The sequence below is a fragment of the Branchiostoma floridae genome, chromosome 11, assembly GCF_000003815.2.
Source record: "Branchiostoma floridae strain S238N-H82 chromosome 11, Bfl_VNyyK, whole genome shotgun sequence".
NCBI lineage: Eukaryota > Metazoa > Chordata > Leptocardii > Amphioxiformes > Branchiostomatidae > Branchiostoma > Branchiostoma floridae.
The window spans coordinates 16487670-16513434 of record NC_049989.1 but is presented as its reverse complement, the minus strand read 5'-3'; the positions used below and the strand labels follow the sequence as shown (position 1 = coordinate 16513434).

General features: G+C 43.0%; 2 protein-coding genes across 5 annotated transcripts in view; both read right to left on the bottom strand.

Moving 5' to 3' along the window:
* Positions 1–225: 225 nt before the first annotated feature.
* Positions 226–25388, bottom strand: LOC118426265 (solute carrier family 13 member 2-like). Of its 4 annotated transcripts, none has more exons than XM_035835543.1 (15): positions 14624–14824; positions 10130–10279; positions 9308–9423; positions 8683–8825; positions 7388–7472; positions 7165–7213; positions 6513–6658; positions 5730–5849; positions 5327–5419; positions 4495–4617; positions 3965–4062; positions 3292–3428; positions 2287–2448; positions 1393–1530; positions 226–677 (listed from the first exon to the last, which is right to left on the bottom strand). In XM_035835543.1, exons 1-15 carry the CDS (start codon positions 14744–14746, stop codon positions 498–500), a joined length of 1863 nt encoding a protein of 620 aa, XP_035691436.1. In that variant the 5' UTR covers positions 14747–14824; the 3' UTR covers positions 226–497. The 4 variants fall into 4 exon arrangements, with proteins under 4 accessions (XP_035691436.1, XP_035691437.1, XP_035691439.1 ...); XM_035835544.1 differs by having other exon boundaries at positions 3292–3410; XM_035835546.1 differs by lacking the exons at positions 10130–10279; positions 14624–14824 and adding an exon at positions 25332–25388.
* LOC118426266 (solute carrier family 13 member 2-like) overlaps positions 15840–25765 on the bottom strand; it is a 16377-nt gene continuing 6451 nt past the window's right edge. The window contains exons 3-16 of the mRNA XM_035835547.1: positions 25413–25562; positions 24607–24722; positions 24117–24256; positions 23330–23399; positions 22901–22946; positions 22312–22475; positions 21763–21882; positions 21260–21352; positions 20622–20744; positions 20261–20358; positions 19673–19791; positions 18984–19145; positions 18154–18291; positions 15840–17349 (exon numbers count right to left, since the gene is read on the bottom strand). Of these exons, the coding sequence (XP_035691440.1) occupies positions 17215–17349; positions 18154–18291; positions 18984–19145; positions 19673–19791; positions 20261–20358; positions 20622–20744; positions 21260–21352; positions 21763–21882; positions 22312–22475; positions 22901–22946; positions 23330–23399; positions 24117–24256; positions 24607–24722; positions 25413–25562 (1674 nt within the window). The 3' untranslated portion in view covers positions 15840–17214. The remainder of the gene's footprint in view (positions 17350–18153; positions 18292–18983; positions 19146–19672; positions 19792–20260; positions 20359–20621; positions 20745–21259; positions 21353–21762; positions 21883–22311; positions 22476–22900; positions 22947–23329; positions 23400–24116; positions 24257–24606; positions 24723–25412; positions 25563–25765) is intronic.

Genomic DNA, 25765 nt, shown 5'->3' with positions numbered 1-25765 from the left:
AAAGGGCTTCCCAGGATTGTCTTGAACACTGAATGTTAAATATCCTAAATGTAATACAATTCAGATATTTAGGTGTTAATGGCAATCTTGAGAAGGCCTCTATAACAACGTTTTTTGAGGTGTCGGTATAAAGCCCCCTTTACAAATCAAGAATTTAGCTCGGCCGAGTTGTCAGCGAGCTCTAAATTACGAGGAGGCATGACACGAACAAATGGCAGAGTTTTTTCGTCGGCATCATGGTCATACCTCCTCGTAATCTAGAGCTCGCTGACAACTCGGCCGAGCTAAATTCTTGATTTGTAAAGGGGGCATAATGACACCTGCTGGAATTATGCGAATTTGTGTCTCATTGTACTTCAACAAGCCAACAAAATAACCTGACCTATTGTGTCTATCTAAATATCATGAAACACAGTTGGACCGCAGGCACTTTTCGATTTCGATGTTCAATCTTCGAAAAACAATACGGGGTTCTTGCAAAGTTCGTGGTGTCCGTTCTACAGGGTGGTTGTCATGACTGTGGGGTTGATGGTAGAGTTGGCCGCTCCAAGTGCCCCGCTCCTGCACACCGCCCAGTCAGGGAACGTGTTGAGGTTGTAGATAGGAACCCCCAGTGTGTTGATCGAGACCATGAGGACCAACAGACTCGTGAGGTTCATGAGGAATCCAGTCTTCACCTGTAGAATAAAGTAACAAGAAAGATGTTGAAAACTAGAAAGGCCGGCATTTTCTTGAGAGCAAATACAGCATATGTCAGCCACCTCCCTCCCCATGCAACAATAGACTGTTCCAAAATCGCCCATTTGAAAAATCACTTTTACTAATGAAGGTTTTAAACCCAGAAATGAGTATTGGCCCACTCTACCCTTGTGGCAAATTTCAGGTCATTCGGTCCAGGAACGACGGAGACGATTCGATTTGAAGATTTGACAGGAGAAAGAGAGAAGGAAGAAAGCTGTCCAGTGCGTATTTTTGAACAAAAAAAGCCAGAATGTTAAACAAAATTACATGAAAAGAGAGCGGTTAAACATCGAAGTCTTGAATTGGTATATTTTCTATCTAAAGACATTTACGTGGGATTTCTTGAACAAAGAAAAACACTTAGAAGTGGGGTTCGAACCCACACCTGCATAACCAGACTGCGACCTGAATGCAGCACCTTAAAAGTTAGACCGCTCGGCCAAAAAATGTTTAAGGAACAGGGAACAAACTGTATGTATTGCTTTACCCAGTAAACTACCTTATTGTTAACACCAGGTTTGTACGGAAGAGTACAAGCTACATACCATATGAGGGATATTCCTAACCAAAGCTTAGTTTGAGTTTTGCTGTGACCTGATCTTACTGTTGTACGTGTACGAAGTCAAAGAAGTTAAGAAAAGGAATTCTGACCATGTCGGACACTTTGATCCCTCCGTATGAGAAGACGATGGCGTTTGGAGGCGTTGCCACGGGCAACATGAATGCGAAGGAAGCCGCAATGCCTGCTGGGACCATCAGGTAGTACGGATTCACGCAGACTCCCTCTGCCTGTGGAGAGAAAAGACGTTTATGAAATGACTTCAGTGTTACTACTGACATGAAAAATCTTTCTTGAATCTTGTGCATGTTGTGTGTGTATGTGTGTACTTGTGTGTATTTGCATATTTGTAGGTGCATGTGTTGATTGTAACTGTACCATGTGTGTGTGTGTAAACGTTATGTGTGAATGAGTGTGTGTGTGTGTGTGTGTGTATAACGTTATGTGTGAATGTGCGTGCGCGTTGTGTGTATAACGTAATGTGTGAATGTGTGTGCGTTGTGTGTACAACGTAATGTGTGAATGTGTGTGTATTGTGTGTACAACATAATGTGTGAATATGTCTCTGTGTGTGCATGTGTTTTTGTGTGTACGTAGGTTTGTGTGTGTCTGCATGCGTGTGCATTTGCTTTAGTGTGTGTCTTTGAGCATGTTTTTGTGTATATATCCGTATGTTATGTGTGTATGCGCATCTGTGTATGTGTGTGCATGTGTTAGTGCATGTGTATGTATGTATGTGTGTGTGTAAATGTTTGTGTATATGTATGTGTTTTTTGTGTATGTACATGTGTGCTGGTGAATGTATATGTCTGTAGCACATGTTGGTGTGCGTGCGTGTGTGTTCGTTTGTGTTCCTGACCTACAAGTAATTGCAAAGCAGTCTCTTTCCTTTTGTATCTTTTATAATGACATCATGATGCCTTTGTACCATTCCACCCCTCTATTTATTTAAATGTTTCTCAAAGACAATATAACCTTCCTCGTACCATCTTAGCCAGTATGGGAATGAAGATGCTCGTGGCTGTGACGTTACTGGCCACCTCTGTGAAAACGGCCACTCCGATGCACACAATCAGACAGATGGTCCAGGCCTCGATCCCTGCAAGCTTGCTGAACTGATCTCCCAACCATTCTGACAGTCCGGATTTCTGGGAGAAATACAAAGCATCGATTGTTGAAGAGGTTCATCAGTCACGTATGTATCCATTTTCTTCCAACAGTGGCTGTTTTAAAGGTAGAGTACGTACCTCCAAATTTTCTACTTTTCAACTATCAGCACAATTCTTGGTCACGGAGAATGGTCTAGTCTCGAGGGGGAGGGGGCAGATGATCTACGCAAGTCTTTCCTAGTCTCGTGTTCTCTCACGAGATCGAGACTAGGCCATTCTCCGTGACCAAGATGTGCTGTCAGACATTGAAAATTTGTAGATACGTATTCTACCTTTAAAACAGTCACTGTTGGAAGCAAAGTGATAGTAACTAAAACATCGATTTAATTTGATAATCATTTGTGTCGTGTTGTATTCGCTAACAGTTAGGGTATTTGGCCCAGAATCTAGATGTTCGAATCCCCCGATATGCCACTGATGTCCTTGAGAAAGGCAATTTTCACTACTTTATTCAGGTTTGAATTAAGAGTACCTGACTTTAGTTTGTGCGGCAAAAGGCGGTAGAAGGAGAGGGTTGGGACCCGACTCCCAAGAGGGTGGATAACATTCCCACTGTACCGAAACCCTTAAAAGTCTATTGGACTACATTTTTTAAGAAAGAGAGAGACAAATGACTTGTATGTACAGAATAGTAGAAAATGTCAAATTTTGGTGTGTTTTTTTTTTTTTTGTTCTTTTGTAAACGTTATAAAGTAATAGTTTCATTCAGCCTTACCTGGGTGCAATAAAAATGAAAATACCAACAACAAACGCCTTCGCCATGGCAAAGGGTGTTTTTTTCATAGCCACTTGTTAGTATTTAACTTGAAAGCAAAGCCTTACCTCTACACCGTCAGCAAGAGCGAATCCTCCCCCGAGCAGCAGTACGATGTGCCACGGCATCTTGGTGTGAACGGTCGGCCAGTCTAGCAGGCCTGGTACCGGCCCGGGCTTCTCTTCATCTGAACCAACATGATACACTGTGTATAATATAATATAAAACGACAACATTCACTGACATACTTCAAAGTTGTTGAACTAGATCTCTGATAATAAGTATTCGTCTGTATTCAGGAATCTATTTGACTACTTGATTACCAAAAAACTGTAATATCGGCGTGTCTGTGTGTATTTCTGGCTACTTGTAGTCAGTTTGTTGGTAGTTGGTAGGAAAAAATTGTTAACGCAGCATGTTACGCTGTACTGTTTTGTCTTTTTGACTAGTAAATGAAATCCTAATGAACTTCACACACATAATGCTACAGTCACATTTACAACGGTGTAGTCCAGGCCATTCTTAGGTTTCATATGGTGCCTATTTGTCGCCGGGCCCCGGGGTAATTTTAATTGTGAGTTTTAAAAATCTGAGGCCCGGCCGTGACCAAAAAAATGCCCAGTATCTGCGGGAGGTTCCATGGAACCACACGAGGGCTCCGTTCGAAAAATAAAATGATAACCCGGCGGTGCCCTTTTGAAATTGTGACCTTGACATTAGTGACAGAAATTCCCCTCATACCATCTTTGCTGCGGCAGCAGAGGAACCTGGGTGGCTTGGACGGAAACATGAATAAGGCGAAAGATACGATGATAGCGGGGGTGGCATCGGTGACGTATCTGCAAAAGCGGGAAAGAATTTCATGATCCCATAATTAGGTCCTTGGGGAAAGATGACATCTCGAGAAAATTTCATAGTGGAAATAATTATAAGGCATATGGCGCTTAAAAAGAATAAAGTATTAGCAAAACGAAGTAACCAGATCTACCTACTCTGTTTGAAACTATGGTAATTATTATATTTTGTTTGATAACTTGTTTGCTTGTTTCCCGTACCACGCCAGGTTTGAAGAGTACAAGCTGCATATCCGGACAGATTTACTCGATCCAGTCACACTGGGAAGGACCCCTACTCCTATCGATGAATTGGGAGGGGGGGTGTCTTTCACGTGCTAGGATCGCGGCTCTCCTCAACCACGGGACCTCCATTTAACGTCCTATCCGAAGCTAAGTATTCATTTCCACCCGAGCGAAGTGAAATGATGTACTTACCCGGGAATGAAGTAATACGCCCATCCCGCCTGCCTGTTTCCTAGATCCACAAACTTTAAGTCTCGGAAGAACCACAGCAGAACCAGTAGAAGGAAATGGAAGATCACACCGCCTTCCGCAAATCTGGCGAAGAAAAAGTCCAAAGTTCTTTAAGCACAATTACTGTAAAAATAGTGCAATAACCAAAACCTGAACTGAAATATACACCAGCAACTCTTACATCGCATAATGCGGAATTTTTAGTATACGTTTTTTTCTACTAAATATATACCCATCCTTATAGTGGCCTTGCAGCACCTATAGTGACACATAGGGCAGCAAGTTTCCTCTCTGTATCTGGAGCAGGGTACATTTTTACAGGACAGGGTTGCCAGTCCTCGCGTACTCGAAGCACCTCCTCAAACACGGGACCCCCATTTTACATCCCTCCGAAAGACATGTGCAGCCTCAACCGAGATGCCTTAAGGTGCGTTCCCACCTCACTTGTGTCAAGCTTGCGTCACTGCGGGGTTCGTTCACTGCGTCACTGTTTTGGTATTTTCTCCGATATTTTACAATTTAGATATTGCGTAATACGTACAAGTATGACTTAGAAGATGACAAAATACACAAAAAGAAAGAAAATTCGTTCTTTATCTCTGAAATTTGTTGGGTATCTTTCGAACCCCGCAGTGACGCAAGCTTGACACAAGTGCAGACGAAGCGCACCATTCCCCAGGATTAAAACTAGGGTCTCGCAATCGCCTAAAATGGAACCAGAAGCTCAACTATGAGGCTGCTACTAGTTGAGCTACAGGAACATCCCCTCTACATGGTTATGAACGAGACTTACGAAATTGGTCCCAGTTCATCGTAGGCTTTCCTGATGACGTCTTCGGCACCACTTGTCTTCTTCTGTCCACAGCAGGCACAGTCTTCGGCGCACCTGAGAAAATACAAGAGTAATGCCCGTCACAAAGTTGACGAACTTCGGTAGTACTTGTCCTACCCTAGAATGTTGCAAGATTCTTTCGGCTGTAAATCTACCATGTCATATCTAACGGGTATCCTGAGAACATTAGCCGGTCTCCGAAAACCTGGTGACGTAAGGATCGAGGGAACACTTTGCTGTTTCTGCTGAATGCCACCTTTTAAAGCCGTCACAGATCAACAATTGAGCTCGACCGACGTGTTGGTAGGCATTTTCGGCCAACCTCCTGAAGATTACGCTGGCTTCGAAATTATAAAAACCTTACCTGCAGCCTACAAATATCGTACTGAGCCACAGCCATGCGAGGATCAGAGTGATGACCATTCCGGGAGCGGCGAAGAAGAACCACGTGGCGAAGTCAACTCCAGGACTATTAGGAAACAATCTGTGTTCAAAAAAATAACATGTAAGTCATCATGTTTTATTAAGTTCTCCGATTGCCTGTCTATGTACCTGATATTTTAGACTTTCTTTTTTCATTCTTGAAGTCTTGTTTCATTGCAAACCTTTTCACGTATGCGTATCATCTATACGTTACAACTGATTTGTCTCTTAGTGGTAATTTTGAGTTGAGCGTTCTGCGTATAGCTATGTGCATGCTTCATATCAATTTATCAATATCCACACTTATACTCTTAAAACACATTGCGTATCGATTGACTTAAATGTTGTTGTTCCCCTTTTAGTGCCCAGTAACACACAAAGTAGCAAGATTGCAAGGTTGCTTGCTGTTTAAGGAGCAGGTTACATTTTTATGGGGGGGGGGGGGGCTAGCCTTCACATTAACGTGCTCTAAGCACCTCCTCGAACACGGGACTCCATTTTACGTCCCTTTCAAAGGACGGATGCAACCCCAACCGAGATGCCTCACCCAATACTCGAACCAGGGTCTCCCAGTTTCCAACTGAATGGAACCAGGAGTCTGGGAGTCTGCTACCAGTTGAGCCACTACCCCAAGGACAGGTTTGGTGTTAAAAGAAGCATGCTTAAGTACATGTGCATGGCATAAATATGTAAGAGGATAGGTAACGTTTACTATGTAACCTACATTTCCATCTGCTCGGATACGATGAGGTTCGGTGAGGTGCCAGTAAGGGTTGCTGTTCCTCCGATGTTGGCGGCGTAGGCGATACACAGCATTAAGCCCTTCTGCATGGACTGGCGACGGGAAGACTGTTTCCCATGCTCCACAGGCTGATGGCATAACAATAGATTTACGTCGATAATGGTTAAACATCTAGGTAATGGCAATGTCCAATGAAGGATCTTCATTGCATGGATAGTGTCCACTATCAATCAACTTTGTTGATCTTCGGGACCTAGAAGTGGCTTTGCATTGAACAAACCATTTTAAAAATTCATACTCAATATTTGCTGAATTAGATAACTAAATTGAAGATGCAGATAGGCTGTGCTTTCAGAGCATCTTCTTATGATATCAATGTTGTAATACAATATTAAAGTTTAAGATTCTAAGGTACGCAAGGTAACTGCTACGTTAGCAACTCAGCTTTTTCTGCTATCGGCCTCTCCAAATTTGTCCTCACCTCATTGATGTATCAATGGACAGTTTTAGCTAAAACTTTGCGAACCTTAATAGATTTATTTAATCTAGCAAAAGAAAACGAAATTTGAGTTATAAGAAGAGTCAAGCTTTGGAGTCGGTCTTAACATTGTTAAGTACAAATAAAAAGTCCTACCTCATCTTCTTGTTGTTGTTCTTTCGTTGCGTTTTCGCCTTCGACTGCACTGCAGGGTAAAAAATGACAGTGAAGTTTCTGTGTGATGAAATGGATATTCGGTTTAACATTTGTGGGTTTTCTAGTATTTTTTGTAGTATTTTCCTTGTTTATCTTTTTGATATTATACTTCATGACAGTAATTGTCATAATTCAGTTTCAGAAATTGTATGATATAACTTACTCATATACGTGAGTTTGGCCCTCCACGTCCATAGTCTCGAGCTCTAGACCTCCATTACTTTCTCCTCGCACTTTCAGCATGACATCTACAAGAAGAGGAATGCAATGTTAACGTTTTATCTATGTATCAATTGATAGTTTTAGGTAAAACTCTGTGGACCTCGAAAGATGGCATTAGGTTTGTACATATAGAATACAACACGGTGTATTCCGTATCACCCGAGGTACCAGCCCGACCGCGGGTCGGATCGCCCGACGGCCGTGTTGTATTTTATTTATGTCATACCCACCTGAGAAAACCCATGTTTTGATGCGAAATGCGCCAGAAGTTGAACAAATTTGGTGCCCTCGAACAAAAAGTGTTGCAACAGCAATGTTCCAACGTCCGAATCAGGTATTCGAATTGCCAACCGTGCCACACCCGGCCCGCTCGAAATGGTTCGATTTACTCGAAGAATGCCTGTGTGATACGCCTTTTGAACCTGTGCGATACGGAAGTTATGGCCCGGTCCGGAACACCCGTATCGAACATTTTCGCGTCACAGGTATGACATAATGAAGAGTACAAGCTGCATGATATGTCCAGACACACACACACACATGGAAGGACCCCTACTCTTTCCTACACAGTGTCGAGGTGTGGCTTTCCTCAGGACGGAGCCTACATCAATCGTTCTATCCTAGAGACGTCTCTAACTGAAGCTAGGTCCTCATGTACACCTGAGGCGAGCGAGACAATTTGTGTTAAGTACCCTTCCAATAAAAGGCACAACATCAATACCTGTCAGGGATTCGACCTCCTGAACATGACACATGGGACCCCTATTTTAGATCCTATTTGAAACACGGATGCAGCCCCACCAATGCTCTTCCCGTGGTTCCCTGTTTTTTTTTTTTTTTTTTGCTTTTGGACAGACGAGGACAATGTGGTACTGCACTCAAGTTTTGTAACTTATATTAACAGTACCACATCCACAGTACAGACAGAAGGTAAATGTAGTCCTTTACCTCCCCGACCGAAGCCAGGTACCCATTTTTACACCTGGGTGAAGTGAAGAAGGTCGTGTAAAGTGCCTTTCCCAGGGGCACAACGTCGGGGCGGGGCACGGCGGGGATCGAAATCAGAACCTCTAGGTTCCGAGCCGAACGCTCTACCAGTTACCCCACGCCCGACGCCACCAACTAGTTGAAACCAGGAGCTCAACTGTGAGGCTGCTACCAGTTGAGCTACAAGGTCATCCCGTCGAAGATAACCTGACCACATCAACGAGATGAAAGTCATAGTGCATGTATTACCGTCTTTAGCCGCCTGCTCGTCCTCCTCCTTGAAGAGTTCCGCCAGTACGGCTGCACCTATAGGAGTCATCATGGCGGTGGTGGCAGTGTTACTGATCCACATGGACAGGAAGGCAGTGGCTATCATGAAACCCAGCATCAACCTGGATACAGCAACAACGTTGGATGTCTGAATGGATAAAGCTAGAACATTGGCCACTGAACAAGACTACTTTCTATAAGGAGATGTATCACAAAGAGACCGCAAATGTAGCTATAGCGACCAATCATAAACAGACGGGGGGCGATACAGATTACCGAGCACCTTTGACCCATTGCTGACGTCACACTTCAGTTCGCGATACAGTTTGTTTTTGGGTCAAATAGACATGAGAAGGACCAGTGGAGTGAACGAAAGCTTGTTGGTAAGAATTGTGTACGGGAGTAACGTTGAAAATCTTCACAACATAGCGTGCAATTTCACCGAAGGTTTTGTTTTTGTTTTCTACTATAATAGAAACAACACGCAGAATTTCGTAATAAAACCAAATTATACACCAGGTTATAAACTTAAATCATACACAAGTCAGGTACGCTTGTATTAAAGCTTTATAGTCGAGACCACTTCAATCTGGTATGTACTTACCATCTCGGCTGCGATCCTACGACCAGTAGAACCCTGAGTGCGATCCTCTTGTGCAGGTTGACATGTTCTATAGCTACTGCTACCATCAGGCCGCCTAGGAATAGCACATTGGTGTCCTGTACACAATGCAAACATGGTGTAGAAATTGGTATCTGCCATCGGTTGTGAAGGAAAAAGCAGTGGAAGGAGAGGGATGGGCTCCACCTCCCAATACCGTGCTCTAGACACAGTGTATAACAACTCACTGCCCCTACGGCCTAATACCCCTGTCACATTATCCACGATCTTCGGGCGTACGTCGCGATCGCTGGAAGTTCGGCCGAATTTAGATCGACAGAGACGCGCGTATTTTTCGCCTGCGCTTGAAAACCTGAGGGTCGGGCGATCGCCTATAAATAAATTTATAATAATGAGCCTAACATTACATGGCTCCACCTCTTTCACGCGGAGGAAGTAAGACACAAAATTCCTCATAAAAGGCAAGAGTCAAATCGTTTTTATTAATGTCTTAGTTGTGATAAAAATCGCCGACGATTACTAGAAATAGCGCAGTGATCGAGAAAACTCCGGACGTATTTCTGCCGAAAATGTCATTTAGAGCTCGCAAACTCGTCGTCCGATCAATTTTCGCGCACAGGGGTATCAAGGCTATGCGACAACAATTTTATTTTACAAGACGTACCTTGAGATAGTTCTTGCTGACGTCCCCAGACGGTTGTACCCCCATGACTAAGGGTAGAGTATGAGGTAGGTTGTAAGACGTACCTTGAGATAGTTCTTCCCCATGACCGGGTAGAGTATGAGGTACTTTATAAGACGTACCTTGAGATAGTTCTTGCTGACGTCCCCAGATGGCTGTACCCCCATGACCGGGTAGAGTATGAGCGGTATGAGAGCTGTGACAGCCAGGGGCACCACCTCAAACATCCAGTAAAACGCCATGATGATCACCACGTAGGCACATGCTGCTTCCTGGGAAATGAAGAATGACAGTGAAATAGGGGAACATATGTGTGAGCATATGTGTGAACATATGTGAGTAGTGAAGCCAACATCAATATGCACAATATATGGTATAAACCATATGTTACCAACAATTGGGAATTTCTAAAGTTTCCACTGACTAGGACCCGAGTGAGTCACGTGACTGCAACAACGGGTCACAAGTGTCAGATGACCTGTGTCGCTTCCCATCTCTGTACAATATCGGACAGAGTACAATGTATGCACAGTGCTAAGTCCTAAGTATTGGTCACCTAATTGTTGGTCACTTCAATTTCAGAATTTTAAGATGTCAATCTCCCAACATAGATGTACTTTCATAATAAGACCGAAGATACATATATCATGTATAACGGGGGCCGCCCTAAGATGGTTCCAGCCCTAAGATGCTGATCTTATCATGCATAAGTACGTCGTGTTTGTTGCCACCGACTTTGATGATTAGAAAGGTAAATAAACCAAGTCCAAACAAACAGCTGTTTTCTTTCCATTAAAAAAATACTTCCCTTTTTTTGAAGACAGAATTTTCACAATAATGTTGGTAGCGTGGTCACCTGTTACTAGGTATTGGTGGTTCGTGTCCCTAAATATACAACCGGTACAAAACAGCACACACAATCTTGGGGCGGCCCCCGTTATATGAGTGAAATAGAAAGCTGACAGAAATTATGTCAACAAGCCCTGGAGTAGGAACTGTTTACAAGTTTCTTTGTTGTTTCTGTAGGAGGGTCATTTTTACAGGGAGTGGTTGCTAGCCCTTCCCTTTAAGTTTTAATGTGCTTAATCATGGTACCCTATTTAACGCCCCCTCCGAAGAAAGTTGCACCCTCAACCGAGATACCCTGTCCAGGATTGAACCGGCGTCTCCCAGTTGACATGGTTAGAGGGTACATGTGGAGAAAAGTATATTTTATCAACTAGTTGCACTGCAAACATGATAAGAATTAGGTCCCATATGCACAGGTGCCCGTCAGGGATGTAACCCCGGCCGGGCTCCGAAGCCTCAAATTTGTCCCGGTGGACTGCCGTATACCGGCGGGGGGTACCCATCGGTGCCTCCCATGGGTAGGTCACGACGTCTGTTTATTACCGGGTCCCAGGTTCATTTTAAGTCTGACATAAGTTCAACCTGGTGCCCGGCCGGGCCCGAAAATACCCCCGGAGTCCCACCACGTAGGGACCACTCCCGTACGTGCCCCAAAACAGCCCGTGAACTGCCCGTCAGGACCCTTTTTTTTCCGATTGGGACCTAAGCCTAACATGGATAGGATCATGCCTTTCTGCTGTCCTCAGCAGATTTAGACAGTCAGAATTGCCCTGAGGAATGTGACAGGCGGTCATCGAAATGTCTGCCTTGAAAAAAAAACAGTTGGTTGTTCACAAAGAACTGTATTAGGCTTTGGTCACATTTCCAAACCGGGGCCCGGCTGGGATGTTTTAAGAAACGAGAAATATACACAAATCAAGAAATATACACAAAACCTAGAAATATACACAAATCATGCCCATGAATCATCTTTTGACATTTTGTGTATTTTAATGTATTGTATGTCATTCTTTTCCCTCCCGAAAACTGCCCGACAGGGTCCCGGTTTGTAAATGTGACCTAAGCCTTATCCAGGTTTGAACAAATATCCATGTGTATATTACATATTTACCTAGGGCGTTTAAAGTAGTGTTCTTATGTGCCTATTCACCACTTATTACCCCCTCTAACAAGGGACAGGTTATAGAGCTTACATAGCTGTGTGGCCCAAGGGCTATAGGTACGGAGATGGGCACATCCTTACAGACGAAAAGGTGCGTTAAGGGTTTTCACTCAAGGGTTGACATTTCACCATTGTAGCCTTCTTTTAAGGTCGCATTCACCATCTCCGCCCTAGGCAAACATCTGAAAGGTGACTTTTGGTACTTGTTATGACGTCATGGTGGCTCCCTGAGTTGTCATTTGCATAATTACGTCATTAGGGCCAGGTTGATTCAATTATATGGATGAAATTCGCGCGCGCATCAAATTTCGAAAAAAAAAAACATTTACCCATGCAGTAAATCGCACAAAGTTGCTGCAAACTGAGAAAATATATTATGTAGATTGCAAACAAAGTAACGGAAAGCGTATACATTGTATTAATGTCTTGGAGTACAAATGTGAAGGTCAAAGCAGGAGACGAGAAAGACCATAAACAAAGAATATATTTTCTGTATACCATATTCTGTGTGTTCAGTCATTTGTTCAACCTTCCTGACCACTTAGATTTCATAATGATGGCAACTTTTGGGGGGGGGGGGGGATTTTTTTTAAAATTCCTACGCTTCCTTTCGTTTTGGGGTTCTCTAAGGATATTGTCGATATGATCAAATCAACATGGCCTAATAAACAATGCCTCAACTTATGTAACATCTTATGAGGGGGCAAACTGATCCCGGCCACAGGGGCTATATTCCATCCTAAAAACGAGATATCAAAACTGGACGTTCTGCTGCAGTACCATATAAAAGGCAGCTAAAGCTAAGGGAACAACCCGTCGTATGTGCAAATATACGTGTTTTCTACGTGCCAAAACGTGGGCAATCTTTTGGGATCCGTCATTGGTAAGGACCGCCTCCGTACGAACTCGTAGGGAATCCGGCGGATTTTGGAGCACGCAGACACGCCGTAGAACTTTACGTCCAGGCAAAACTTTGTGTGCTTCGGGCTGCGGATTCGCCCCCCGTACGTGCCAGTTCGGGCAACGCGCCTGCCCTGTACAGTCTGAACGTTTTCAGGAATACATGGCTGACGTGGACTCCCCCAAAAACGTACGGACAAATTGCACGTACGGCGGGTTGTGACCTCAGCTGTAGTCGGGATCTAAGTTCAGTTTACAAGCTGGTTAACAGCGCGTGTGAAACGTGCGCACATACGGCAACGTTACGTGTGTCAGTCGCCACAAGCTGTTTTGAAGGGAAAAAAACAATCCACGTAATGCGTTTCAAAAGCTAGCCAAAGGAGTCAGTAGCAAGCTAAAACCCTAGCTTGACGTGCCTATGTAATACTCGCAAACAATGAGACACCCTATTTGACCACTTTCTACCACAATTGCTTTTAGACAACAAACCAACAAATGATTCAAGTGGAGACTACACGTGGAACATAACGTGATTAATACGTTACATATTAAACTGTGTCCTACTTATCAAATCCCTCTGTCATCTGCTCAGTGAGCATGACGAAGCACTTTTCCCCTTCGTTAGTGTTGTTGTCTTATTCTTTGAGTTAGGATAAAAATACTGCAAGAAAAACGCCTTGTCATCTAAGCTTCTATGTATTAAAGTCCACTTCACCAGACAAAATGAACCTTGAGTCAAAAGGGCAGGACCGAGGATCGATGTAATATCGATTTCTTACTTGGCTACCACAATATGACAAAGTACGTTCCAAAAAAACTTATGTTTGGCTATGTGTTTCTTCCCTCTCCTCTCTCTCTCTCTCTCTCTCTCTCTCTCTCTCTCTCTCTCTGTGTGCGGGTCTCTCTCTCTCTCTGTGTGTGTGTGTGTGTGTTTGTATGCATGTGTGTCTGTCTGTATGTGTGTGTGTGTGTGTGTGTGTGTGTGTGTGTGTGTGTGTGGTCTGCGTGTCTGTGAACGGTATAACTCGACTAGCCATCGATAGATCCTGATTATATTTTACAGGTGGGTATGGGTAGGCAAAAAATTGAGAATGGGGTCCCCAGTGACTTTCTAAGATATATACTGTAGCAGAACTTAGGGGTTTTTACATCTCGTTTACTTATGATATGAACTTGCTTCAAGCCAAGGATTTTAACCTACCGTGTGAACCTTTAGTATATTTACACATCTTACATGGCTTAACATGCAATCTGATGATCGACTCTGATAAACGCAGCGGAAAAGTAAGAAGGTAATTCAGAAATGTGTAAATCGTCTGTCAGAATGTGGGAAATGCTATGACCAATCTACCCTGGGAACCAGCTCCACCTAGGTCCGGCATAGAATCTGTTCGGCGCCCAAGGCACTTCTTCCCAATGACCTTATAGAGAAGCACCCCATAGAGGTGTCATGTAGGGAAAAAGTTTGCCGGCCTAGCTGAAACTTTAGGGTTCTCTGCCGGGTCTGCCTTGAGTCTGGTTCCCAGTGTAGATTGTTTTGACCAATCGTTGAACACAATTGAGTACAGCATGCTACACATAGACATCGCATGAAGATGATTTTTGAATCTTACTTCTGTAGATCAGTTAAACCCTATCAGATCCGCAAAAGTCATTCAGTCCACAGTTCCAGCCAGACTGTAGTAGTGTCCCACAAACAACTCACCTTGTAAAAGTCCGTCTCAGCCACACCAAAGTATATAGGCAGCGGGCTTGCAGCGATGGGTATAAACCAAAAAATGAAGGACTTCTTGAAGTACCACAGTTCCTTGAAGATGTTGTACCCCATCTTGCAAGACGTTTCCACCACCCTGGCGTTACTTTGGAACTCGCCCGACTGCCAGGTATGCAAACACGTTGCAGAATACCTGCCAGTACCGGTGTAATATGTAACTTAGCTTTGGTGTGGACTGATAAACTTTTGTTGAACTAAGGGGTTTGCCCTAGTCAGCAGTTTGAATACACAATGAAGAGTTAATAATATAGAATTCAAGTACCTATAGTATCAATGCATGCTATCTTCGAAAGACACAATAAAGGATACGCACAATTGGCTTTATTGAAAAGTCACAATACAATTTACTGTAGATAAGATCAACTTGGAGCGTAGTAGAATACAAAATGACAGAATATTCATCATAAATAATCGTTAAAAGTAAAACGCCAAGCAACAATGTTTATCGGCCTTTTTTTAATATCGGGTAATTATAAAGATTCTGAGGTAACATTTATTTCGGTTACAAGTTATTCTGAACTCATTGTTGGCAAACCACGTCGCTATTTCTCGAGTAGAATGCAAACAAAAAGTTTGCTCTTCAGAAAGGATCTTCTACACCGCAAGACATTGTACAAACACAAATGACATCTTTTATCGCGTTGTAAGGCTGTGGTCACACATGCGTCCGTATGAGGTCCATATGGAATACTTAGCTTCTACCAGCCTCCACATGGCACTGGAAAAATTGTAGAAAATGAACAACTATAGACATATAACATGCCAGAGGAGTTAGCTAGGTCGAAAACTATACTCCTCGGCCAACTAACTCCGCTGGCATGTTATCTGTCTATCTATATTTGTCCAATTTCTACTATGTACTATTTACTACAGTGACATGTGGAGCCTAGTAGAGGCTAGGCATACCATACGGACTAGGGGTGGGTACCAGTACAGAAAATGTAGGTCCGGGTCCGGTTCAGGTCCAGAGGATCAGGTCCTGGTCCGGACCTGAACCTGGACCTGACTCAGTATCTGAGTATGTGAAAACCTCTGAATGGACGATACTTAAAACAATGCATATGGTCCATTTCACCACAAAGAAATCTGTTTTCTGGAGTATTCTAATACCACTGGCGTTTTAAAATCCTACAAGGCTAACTTCCCTGAAATTTTCATTGTTTAAAAGAATCATTGCACGCTTTGTCTTTTTTGTTGTCTTTTCAGTGAAACCTTTTTTTTTTAATTTCTTTTGCGTCACAGTTCAATTATGAAGTCAGCGGTTACCTAAATCACATTTTAGGTCGCATCGAGGTCACAGTGGGATTGCCGTCTGGTTGAATAAGTCAGGTTCACACGTTTGTATATATTCAAGTTCATATGAGGTCCTAGTAGAATTCTCAGCCTCTACCAGGCTCCACAGGTCGCTAGAAATATAATAGAAATATAATAACTGGTTTGTTGCATACAAATAGTACAAGTAGTCCAGAAATAGCAGCCGAAGCTGAATTGTTTCAGACTTTACAAACGAGTTAAAAGCATTTACATTTCACGGGCTTTACATCGCAATAGATTAATACATGACAATTGTTGCGATGAAAATTCTATAGATTGGCAAAAAATCGTTAAAATCTATCATATGATATGATATATCAACATTCAAACCAACAACATTCGTGTTAACGGTCACAATTCCTTATTCAATACAGTGGTAATGTAAGGTATCGGACTGTTGCGGTAGCGCTCAGTTCGTGTGTAAATAGAGTTAAGTTTGTGGCTAGTCCGCATTAGCCGCCCACTGGCTTCACCCCGGGATTGGGGAAGCCAGTCTCTGATAGCCTAGTTCAGGAGTTTCAGTCCGAATTTTTTGCAAAGTTGTTCTCTCCTGGAGGCAAGGGTTGGTAGTCCGAGTTGAGTCAGGGCTTCTGAGTAGTGAGTGAAGTTTTGGCCCAGGATGATGCGGCAAGCACGGCGTTGAGTGGTCACTTGACACATAACATGCCAGAGGAATTAGCTGTCCGAGAAGTATGGTTTGCAACCAGTTAATTTCACTGGCATGTTATCCGGCTATATTTTATATCATTTTTCCAGCGACCTGTGGAGCCTTGTAGAAGCTAAAGACTTCCATGCGTACCTAAAACGGACTTGAATACATACGTGTGAGCTCTTCTTTACCTAATGTTATTTCACAGTGACTTCAATGGATGTTTTGGATTTAATAAAGCACCATTAACGCAGCTACCATACTTGCGTATCTTTGTTCCACAAGTCACAACACGCAACTCCCCTACTTTATGATAACTTTATTAAAGATTCATGCCATTAGCCTAATAACAAGGGTGCAAATAGTAAAAAAGGTATATTCCATACATGCATCTAATGTTTCTACAGACATTACTAAAAGGACAAATAAAATGTATTTCATCTTACACTGCATCCGTTGCATAATATCTAATACACAGTCTTTCCTGAATTGGCAGCATTATGGAAACTATATCAAAGCACATATGATAAAAGATACTCATGTCTATGTCTTTGTTAAGTTAAAAACAGGGTGTAGAAGTGTCGTTGGCCCAGGAAGGGAAGGTGTTGATGTCATAAATGGGCACGCCTAGAGTGTTGATCATGACCATGAGCACCAACAGGCTTGTGATGTTCATGAAGAATCCAGTCTTCACCTGTAGAGTAAAGAAGAGAGACTATTATTACCTCCATGAAAAATGGAGGTATTGTTTTGGTGTGCATGTGTGTGTGTGTCTGTGAGTCTGTTTTCGGGATATTTGTGGACAGCATAACTTTAGAACCTCTAGAGGGATTATATAGGTCAAGGTCGATTTTGGGCCCCGTCGTGAGTGACCTTCCTACTGAAGCAGAACGTTTTTTTTTCTATATTTTGTCCTGGACATGCTGTGGTCTTACTGTTAATAGAATGACCTGTCGTACATATTGTCAGCATGATTTTAGAACCCCTAGATGTATTGCAATGACATCTAATATGTGGATAGGGGTTGGAAATACAAAGATCAAGGTCGATTTGGGGCCCCCCTGGTGTGTGACATTGGTACTGCAGAAGAACTTCCGTTTTTTCCATAATGTTGTCCTGGACATGCTGTGGCCTTATTTTTAATGGACTGACCTTTCGTATACGTTGAAAAAATGTGAGGAATATCGTGAAGAGTTTGGGTTGGCCAAATATGGAACTCTAGCTCAACATTTGGTATTGCAAATTACATGCACAGAAACGTAGGCTTAGCCATTGCAATCAGAATAACTAACGCTAGCTCACTTTTACCCGTGGGGTAACCCATATCCGTTGTGTTTGAAAACAGGTGTTTAGGGATATCATGTTGACGTTTTTAAATTGCAATCTTTCTTTAGATACCTTTTTATATTCTAGATACACCGGAAATAGGTTACCCCTTGGATAAAGGTTTACTATCACTACATGTTTGTTTGTAAGTTCACTAGAAAAGAACACTGACCATGTCGGACACTTTGATCCCTCCGTATGAGAAGACGATGGCGTTTGGAGGCGTTGCCACGGGCAACATGAAGCCAAAGGAAGCCGCAATGCCTGCTGGGACCATCAGGAAGTACGGATTCATACAGACTCCTCTGGCCTATGGAGAAAAAATCAATCGATCATTTAATCGATAAATCAATGACTCTCTTCCTGTTTACAATGCGTACAGTGGATATCAATTTCCCTTCCAACTTCCATCATCATCATCGGGATTCGCTCGTGGGCGAGAATTAAAGTTCATGACAGATCAGCCTCCAACTTCCAATTACCCTTGATATCTTGAAAAATGGCTTAGACTGAACATGTATCATTAACGAAAGGTGAAAATATTGAAAAATTACCAAATTACTGTTATAGATTGTTTTTTATCCTTTGGACTTTGTTTGTTTATTGTTTGTTTATTTAGATCTCCATTAGACTTTACAGTCGCAAGATCTATTGTTCCTGGAGTCCATTAACATTACAAAAAACAATCAAATAAGTTAACGTAAGTAAACAGAAATGTACATAAGTATAACATGAGAAGAACTGGAAGTAAAATAGAGTTTGTACATGTCATATACTTGAAACATTTACGTCACAGACTTCAAGATAAAAGATAATTCATTATACTATATGGCTAATAACGCCTTTACATAATTTCCAGTCTTTTCCTACGTATTGGGGCGAAATGTGCCTGTTAGTGCCATGCAGAAGGACCGGTATACCAGTTATGCAGAAAAAGATACGGAAATTTTTGCACAATACAGACTATATCAGGATGGAATGGTGATTAAAGTAGGTCCATACCATTTGAGCCAGGATGGGGATGAAGATGCTCGTGGCTGTGACGTTACTGGCCACCTCTGTGAAAACGGCCACTCCGATGCACACAATCAGACAGATGGTCCAGGCCTCAATCCCTGCAAGCTTGCTGAACTGCTGGCCCAGCCAAGCTGACAGCCCGGATTTCTAGAAGGCAAAAAATGAATTAGCAGTGGTAAACAGAGGCTTAGACATGCCATTAGACAATTGTTAGAGATGTAAGACGACTGGAATTCTATACAAACATGTAGGCTTCGTCATGTTTAAAAAAACCAATGTACAGCAACATCTAGCTGTGGGAAGTAGAACCTGTGCCCCTCGAATAGGACGTTAAATCAAGGTCCCGTGTTTGGGGAGAGCCACACGCCACGCACGTTAAAGAACCCCCACAGGTGCGATGGTGCGGTGTGCGATGGTGCAAAATCTTACCGTCCAGAATTGGCGATTCTCTACAAATCACCCGAACTCCAGGACAAAAAGTGACATATCAGTCACTAGATATTAATGGAGATCTGTATCAAACCAAACCAAATCTTATATGAACCGTTAAGCCATCTAATGGCCTAAGCAGGGGACAATAAGAATGAAAATACCAACAACCAAATACCATCGCCATGGCAATGGTTTTTTTTCATAGCCACTCGTTAGTATCTAACATGAAATAAAAGCCTTACCTCTACACCGTCAGCAAGAGCGAATCCTCCCCCGAGCAGCAGTACGATGTGCCACGGCATCTTGGTGTGAACGGTCGGCCAGTCTAGCAGGCCTGGTACCGGCCCGGGCTTCTCTTCATCTGTATAAAACGTAGGATGCAAACATGTTAGCATTTGAGACATTGAGTGGTATTACCTCTGTCAGAAGGTTATGTTTTTGGTTCGGGTTGGAGTGTGTTTTGGTGTCTCTAACCACTTTAGCTCATGAATGCCTCGATAGATTTCGGATATTTCGTACTGTACGAATCAGACTAGCCTAACAAAATAATGGTCTGTTCAAATCTAGTCAAACACATTCATCTATGTGTGGTGAACAGCCCCTCTACCCTTGTCCTGCCACTTGCTACATAATGTAATTGAACATCACAGGTGTCTTCTACTTTACCAGTAACCAATGTGACAGACGTCTGGCCCAGGTTATTGACATTGACCTTATACGTTTTCAAACAGAAGAAGAAGAGGTAAAAACCAAGCAAAAACATAACAACAATTGAAAGATGATCGGACTATAAGCGTTGTTATGGAAACGCAGAATGTTGTATATCATACCATCTTTGCCGCGACAGCAGAGGAACCTGGGTGGCCGGGACGGGAACATGAATAAGGCGAAGGCTACAATCATGGCGGTTGTGGCGTCGGTGACGTACCTACAGATGAGAGATGGAACATTGACTTATATTCATGATTATCCATGAATACTTTCATCAGGTTGCAAAGAACCGGAGAACAAGGTTCTTTATACACAACCAGGATCTATACAAGTCATACAATCGACAGCCGAAGTTTCGGCCACCTTCTGTCACGCTCCTCAGGGCAATTCTGACTGGTACCCTTTCAATGACACACGAGTGCTCATGAGTTGCGTACTGACATTTTATTGCTATTGGTTTAGGTAAAGTTTCCTACGCACCCTGGAATAAAAAAATATGTCCATCCAGCCTGCTTCTCTCCCAGATCCACAAACTTCAGCTCCCGGAAGAACCACAGGAAAACCAGAAGGACGAAATGGAAGATCACAGCTCCCTCTGCAAATCTATTGAAAAATTAACACCAACAATGAGAAACAAGCAAATACTAGTAGGTAGACCATTAACAATACTGTAAATGCATTTAAGTTCGCAGGGATTTAATTTCGCGGTAGCGGGAAAAGGGACTTTTCGCGGTGGATTTAAGTTCGCGGTAACACCATAGACTGCCATCTAATACCATTATAGAAAAATGTTCGCGGTGATTTTAATTTCACGGTGAAGTGGTCCTGCCACATGTAGTTCTGCCACTTCCTATACATCTTCTATCATTTTTGCTTCAACTTCCTGTAACACTATTGTCTGCGTGCCTGTCATTCAAATGCCAAGTACACAAGAGTAGACAGAAAGTACTGCCACAAATACATCAAGTGAGTACAGACGAAATTTCACCGAGGTAAATAAAATCTTTAGTGATAGAGGATGGCACAGACTCCTTTTGTGTACAGTCAGCAGCGATATAGTGGATTGGTGGCTTGACTAAAACAGTCATTTGTAGTAATTAAACAAACGGAAAACTTACGAGATCGGTCCAAGTTCATCATAGGCTTTCCTGATGACGTCTTCGGCGCCACTTCTCTTCTTCTGGCCACAGCAGGCGCAGTCTTCTGCACATCTGTAGGGGTACATTTATAGTAAGTTTTAGGTACATTTGTACCGTTACATTTCAATTTCTGTAACCTACAGTCCTACTTTGTACCTCGGAGGATGCAAGACACGCAATGTGAGACAATACCAACATCGCCGCCGGCCCAGGGCTATTCATGGGCACGTCTGGGCTCCCGAATTTTTTTCTAACTCGTCGTTTAAATGGACCGGAGACCCGGTGACAAATACACGTCGTTAAATAATCGTGAAAACCCTCCCCGCATATTCGGCCGTCCACGGGGACAAATGTGAGGCGTCAGAGCCCGGCCGGTCCTACAACCTCTACGGGCACCGGTGCAAATGGACTGTGGCATAAGCAGAACTACCGGCAAGCCATTGAACGTAAAGGAGTGGTAACCCCAGAATATAAAGATATACCTGCAGCCTACAAATAGCGTGCTGAGCCACAACCAGGCGAGGATTAGAGTGATGACCATGCCGGGAGCCGCGAAGAAGAACCACGTGGCGAAGTCGATCCCGGGACTGTCCGGAAAGATTCTGTGTGCAGAAAGTTCATTATGATATTAAAATCACTCGATCAAATCAATGTTTCACATTACATAATGTTGGTTTTATATCTGAATCGTATGGTTCCATGTAAACCAACCAGGAAATCAACATCAGGCTATCCTTCAACAGAGACGGGGGCCGATACCGACTGTCGGGCACCTTCGATCCTCTGCTGACGTCATAAATCCGACCAGGTCACGTGACATAGGCTTCGTGTCATTTTAACCAAGGGAACAGACCGAAAGCTTGTTGGTGAGTTCTATACAATTTTACATACGGAAATAAAATGTGCAATTTTCATTTTATAAACTGTAACGTTATGTGCTTTGTTGATAATGTAGAATATATGATCTAACGGAGATAACCAGACAACGGTAACATTTTGTTAGCAGAGTAATGATGAACAGCCAAACATACATTTCCATTTGTTCGGACACAATAAGGTTGGGTCCTGTGCCGGTGAGAGTTGCCGTTCCTCCGATGTTGGCGGCGTAGGCGATGCAGAGCATCAGGCCCTTCTGCATGGACTGGCGACGGGACGACTCTTTCTCGTTCACAATCTGTACTTCAGGCGGTTTTGTCTGGGAAAATAGTTATGTAATAAGGATTGACATTACAGCCGTCGTTTCGAGGATTTCGGGGCATTGCTAACAATGCAGTCACAAACATTTAGTATTATCATATACATAGGTGGTGTTAATAATCAATAATAAGACACTTAGAAATGGTCAGAAACATCTTAGAATACGGTCCCAAGCATGACTAAGTTTGTATCCCCTCCCTCATCACGGTTCATGATTCGAGTAGATTTACTGATCCACACAGCCCGCTTAATCTGAGTGCATCTGTTGCCTCCCCTGTCTATCGTCTGAACCCCTTGCAAATCTTTTACACAATTCATTTCTTCACAGAGTTATGAAGTTCTTTTTGAGTTTTAACGTGCAGATGATGTAGCAATTGAAATGTTGGAAAATGTGACGGGAAGAGACATCCTTTTTTGTCTTACCTCCTGTTGTTCCGTTACAGCTTCTCCATTCTCTGCGACTACATTGCTGTCAGAGAAATACAGTCACTGTGATGAATTACCGGTCCAGTGATATTTTGTTAGTTCATAGTTCATAGTCTTTCAGACTGACTGGCAGTGGTAGAAGACCAAGTGAATACACCCAGAGCACGAAAGGTTATAGTCTTATAGAGCAATGGATATTCAACCGGAAGGTGTGTGGAGGGGGGGGGGCGTACATAAGATTATACATGTACCACTTACACCATCTCTCTCTGGATTATCTTGATCGTTTTATCCACTAGCAGCATTTAACAAATATCTTATAAATGTTTTTTAGGTTGTCCATTTGATAAATTTCTCCAGATTCGCAACAAGGTCTCATATGACAAATTCCTATTTTAACAATCGTATGATACCATAAAAACTTACTCATACTCGGGCGGTTTGCCTTCTACGTCTATGGCGTCCAACTCGACAGCCTCGTTGCTTTCACCCTCCACTGTTTGGATGGAATGTACAACAACAAAAAACAAGTTAAGTTACGCTAAGACCAATCCAGTATTTTTACTGTGCTGAATAAAGTTTCACAGCCTTAGACTCGGAGTTCAAGTTAGAGAAGTACACCTGCAAACCAAAATAGTAGCTACTGTTGAAAAAAAAACACCAAACATCTATCCTTTGAAGAAACGTTACAACAAGTGATATGTCCGGGAAGAATTCAAAACTTCATCAAACCAACTATGCCCTTTGAGCGAACAAATACTGAGGACAGAGACCGAACCTTTTGCCTTTTCGCCGGATTAACTTTCGTGAACTGCGCTCTGCATCACTAAAAATAACTGAAGCATTTAAGCTAAAATAAAAAAATTGGCGTAATGTTGGCGTAACGGTTTGAATTTCCCGACATGCCACTGCATGACGTTGCTCCCTTGCGAAAGGCAATTTGCACTAATTTTTCTCTCTTCATCCAAGTACCTAGCTTTCGTTCGGGACTTCTCGGAAAGGGCGTTAAATCTTGGTTAAGCATTTGAAGAGAGCGCGTCATCAAAGAACCCACCACGTTTTATCGAAAAGAAGAGTAGGGGACAATCCCCTTATGAGTGGATCAACTAAATCTCTCCAGATATGCATCTTGTACTGTTCAGTACAAACCTGGTGTGCTATGTCATGTGCCGGTTTACCGGGTATGCAGTAATAACAACAAACCAGGGGTCACCTTCTTTAGCCAGTTTATCCTCGTCCTTGAAGAGTTCCGCCAGTACGGCTGCGCCTATGGGAGTCATCATGGCGGTGGTGGCAGTGTTACTGATCCACATGGACAGGAAGGCAGTGGCCAGCATAAAACCCAGCATCAACCTGAATACAGTAACACAATGACAAAAACATTCATCATCATCATCGTTTTCGTTATCAACTTGGTCATCACCATCCCTATCAACGTCATCATCATCGTCATAGTCATAGCCATCATCATATTATCATAAGGGAAGTGATATAAATTGAGGATTGAGGGTATCTGCAAAAGTGCGTTTCAATATCTGAAAGTAAATATGACTAGATTTATAACGTTATAGGTACATACAACAAAGGGTCGCTGTGAATGTGTGTGGACGTATACGTTACAACATGGGAGCATGGCACATTTGTTCGGGTCCTGAAATTCTACAAATTTGTTTTCTTTTTATCGACGTTTTTGACACACTTACCATCTTGGCTGTGACCCGACGACTAGCAGAACCCCGAGTGCGATCCTCTTGTGCAGGTTGACATGTTCTATAGCTACTGCAACCAACAGGCCGCCTATGAACAGCACATTGGTGTCCTGTACACAACACATACATCGGGATCACTCATTGACTTTCAGCTCAAATACCAGATGTTCGCTCTTTCAGTTTGTAGTTCCTAACTGCACATTGGGCAGCAAGTTTCCATGCTGTTTCTGTAGCAGGGTATGTTTTTGCAGGAAGGGGTTGTTAGCATTCCCTTTGTAACGTGCACGAGGCACTTCTACGAACACGGGACCCCCATGTTTCGTCCCTTGAAAGGCAGCCCCAAGCGAGATACACTTCCCCAGAATTAAATAGGGTTCTCCCAGTTACCAACTAGTTGTAACCAGCTCCACTGTGAGGATGCTACCAGTTGAGCCAAAGGGACACCCATACCTACATGCTTCATATGTATTGAAGTTATAGAATGATATCTTACGTCTCCATTATTTTCAACAAGGTTGTGGGACAGTTTCCTTTAGATCAGTTTGTACCTTGAGATAGTTCTTGCTGACGTCCCCAGACGGTTGGACCCCCATGACTGGGTAGAGTATGAGGTAGTTTGTAAGACGTACCTTGAGATAGTTCTTGCTGAGTATGAGGTAGTTTGTAAGACGTACCTTGAGATAGTTCTTGCTGAGTATGAGGTAGTTTGTAAGACGTACCTTGAGATAGTTCTTGCTGACGTCCCCAGACGGTTGTACCCCCATGACCGGGTAGAGTATGAGGTAATTTGTAAGACGTACCTTGAGATAGTTCTTGCTGACGTCCCCAGACGGTTGGACCCCCATGACCGGGTAGAGTATGAGTGGTATGAGAGCTGTGACAGCCAGGGGCACCACCTCAAACATCCAGTAAAACGCCATGATGATCACCACGTAGGCACATGCTGCTTCCTGGGAAATGAAGAATGACAGTGAAATAGGGGAATAAGATTTAAGTTAATTTAAGAACAAAGGTATTTATTTACAACCATGTGAGTGAGTGTGTGTGTGTGTGTAGGTGTGCGTGTGCGAGTGAGTGTGTGTGTGTGTGTGTGTGTGTGCGCGCGCGCGCATGTGTGTGTTTCGTCTCAATCGAACCCATGGCCGCGCACCAG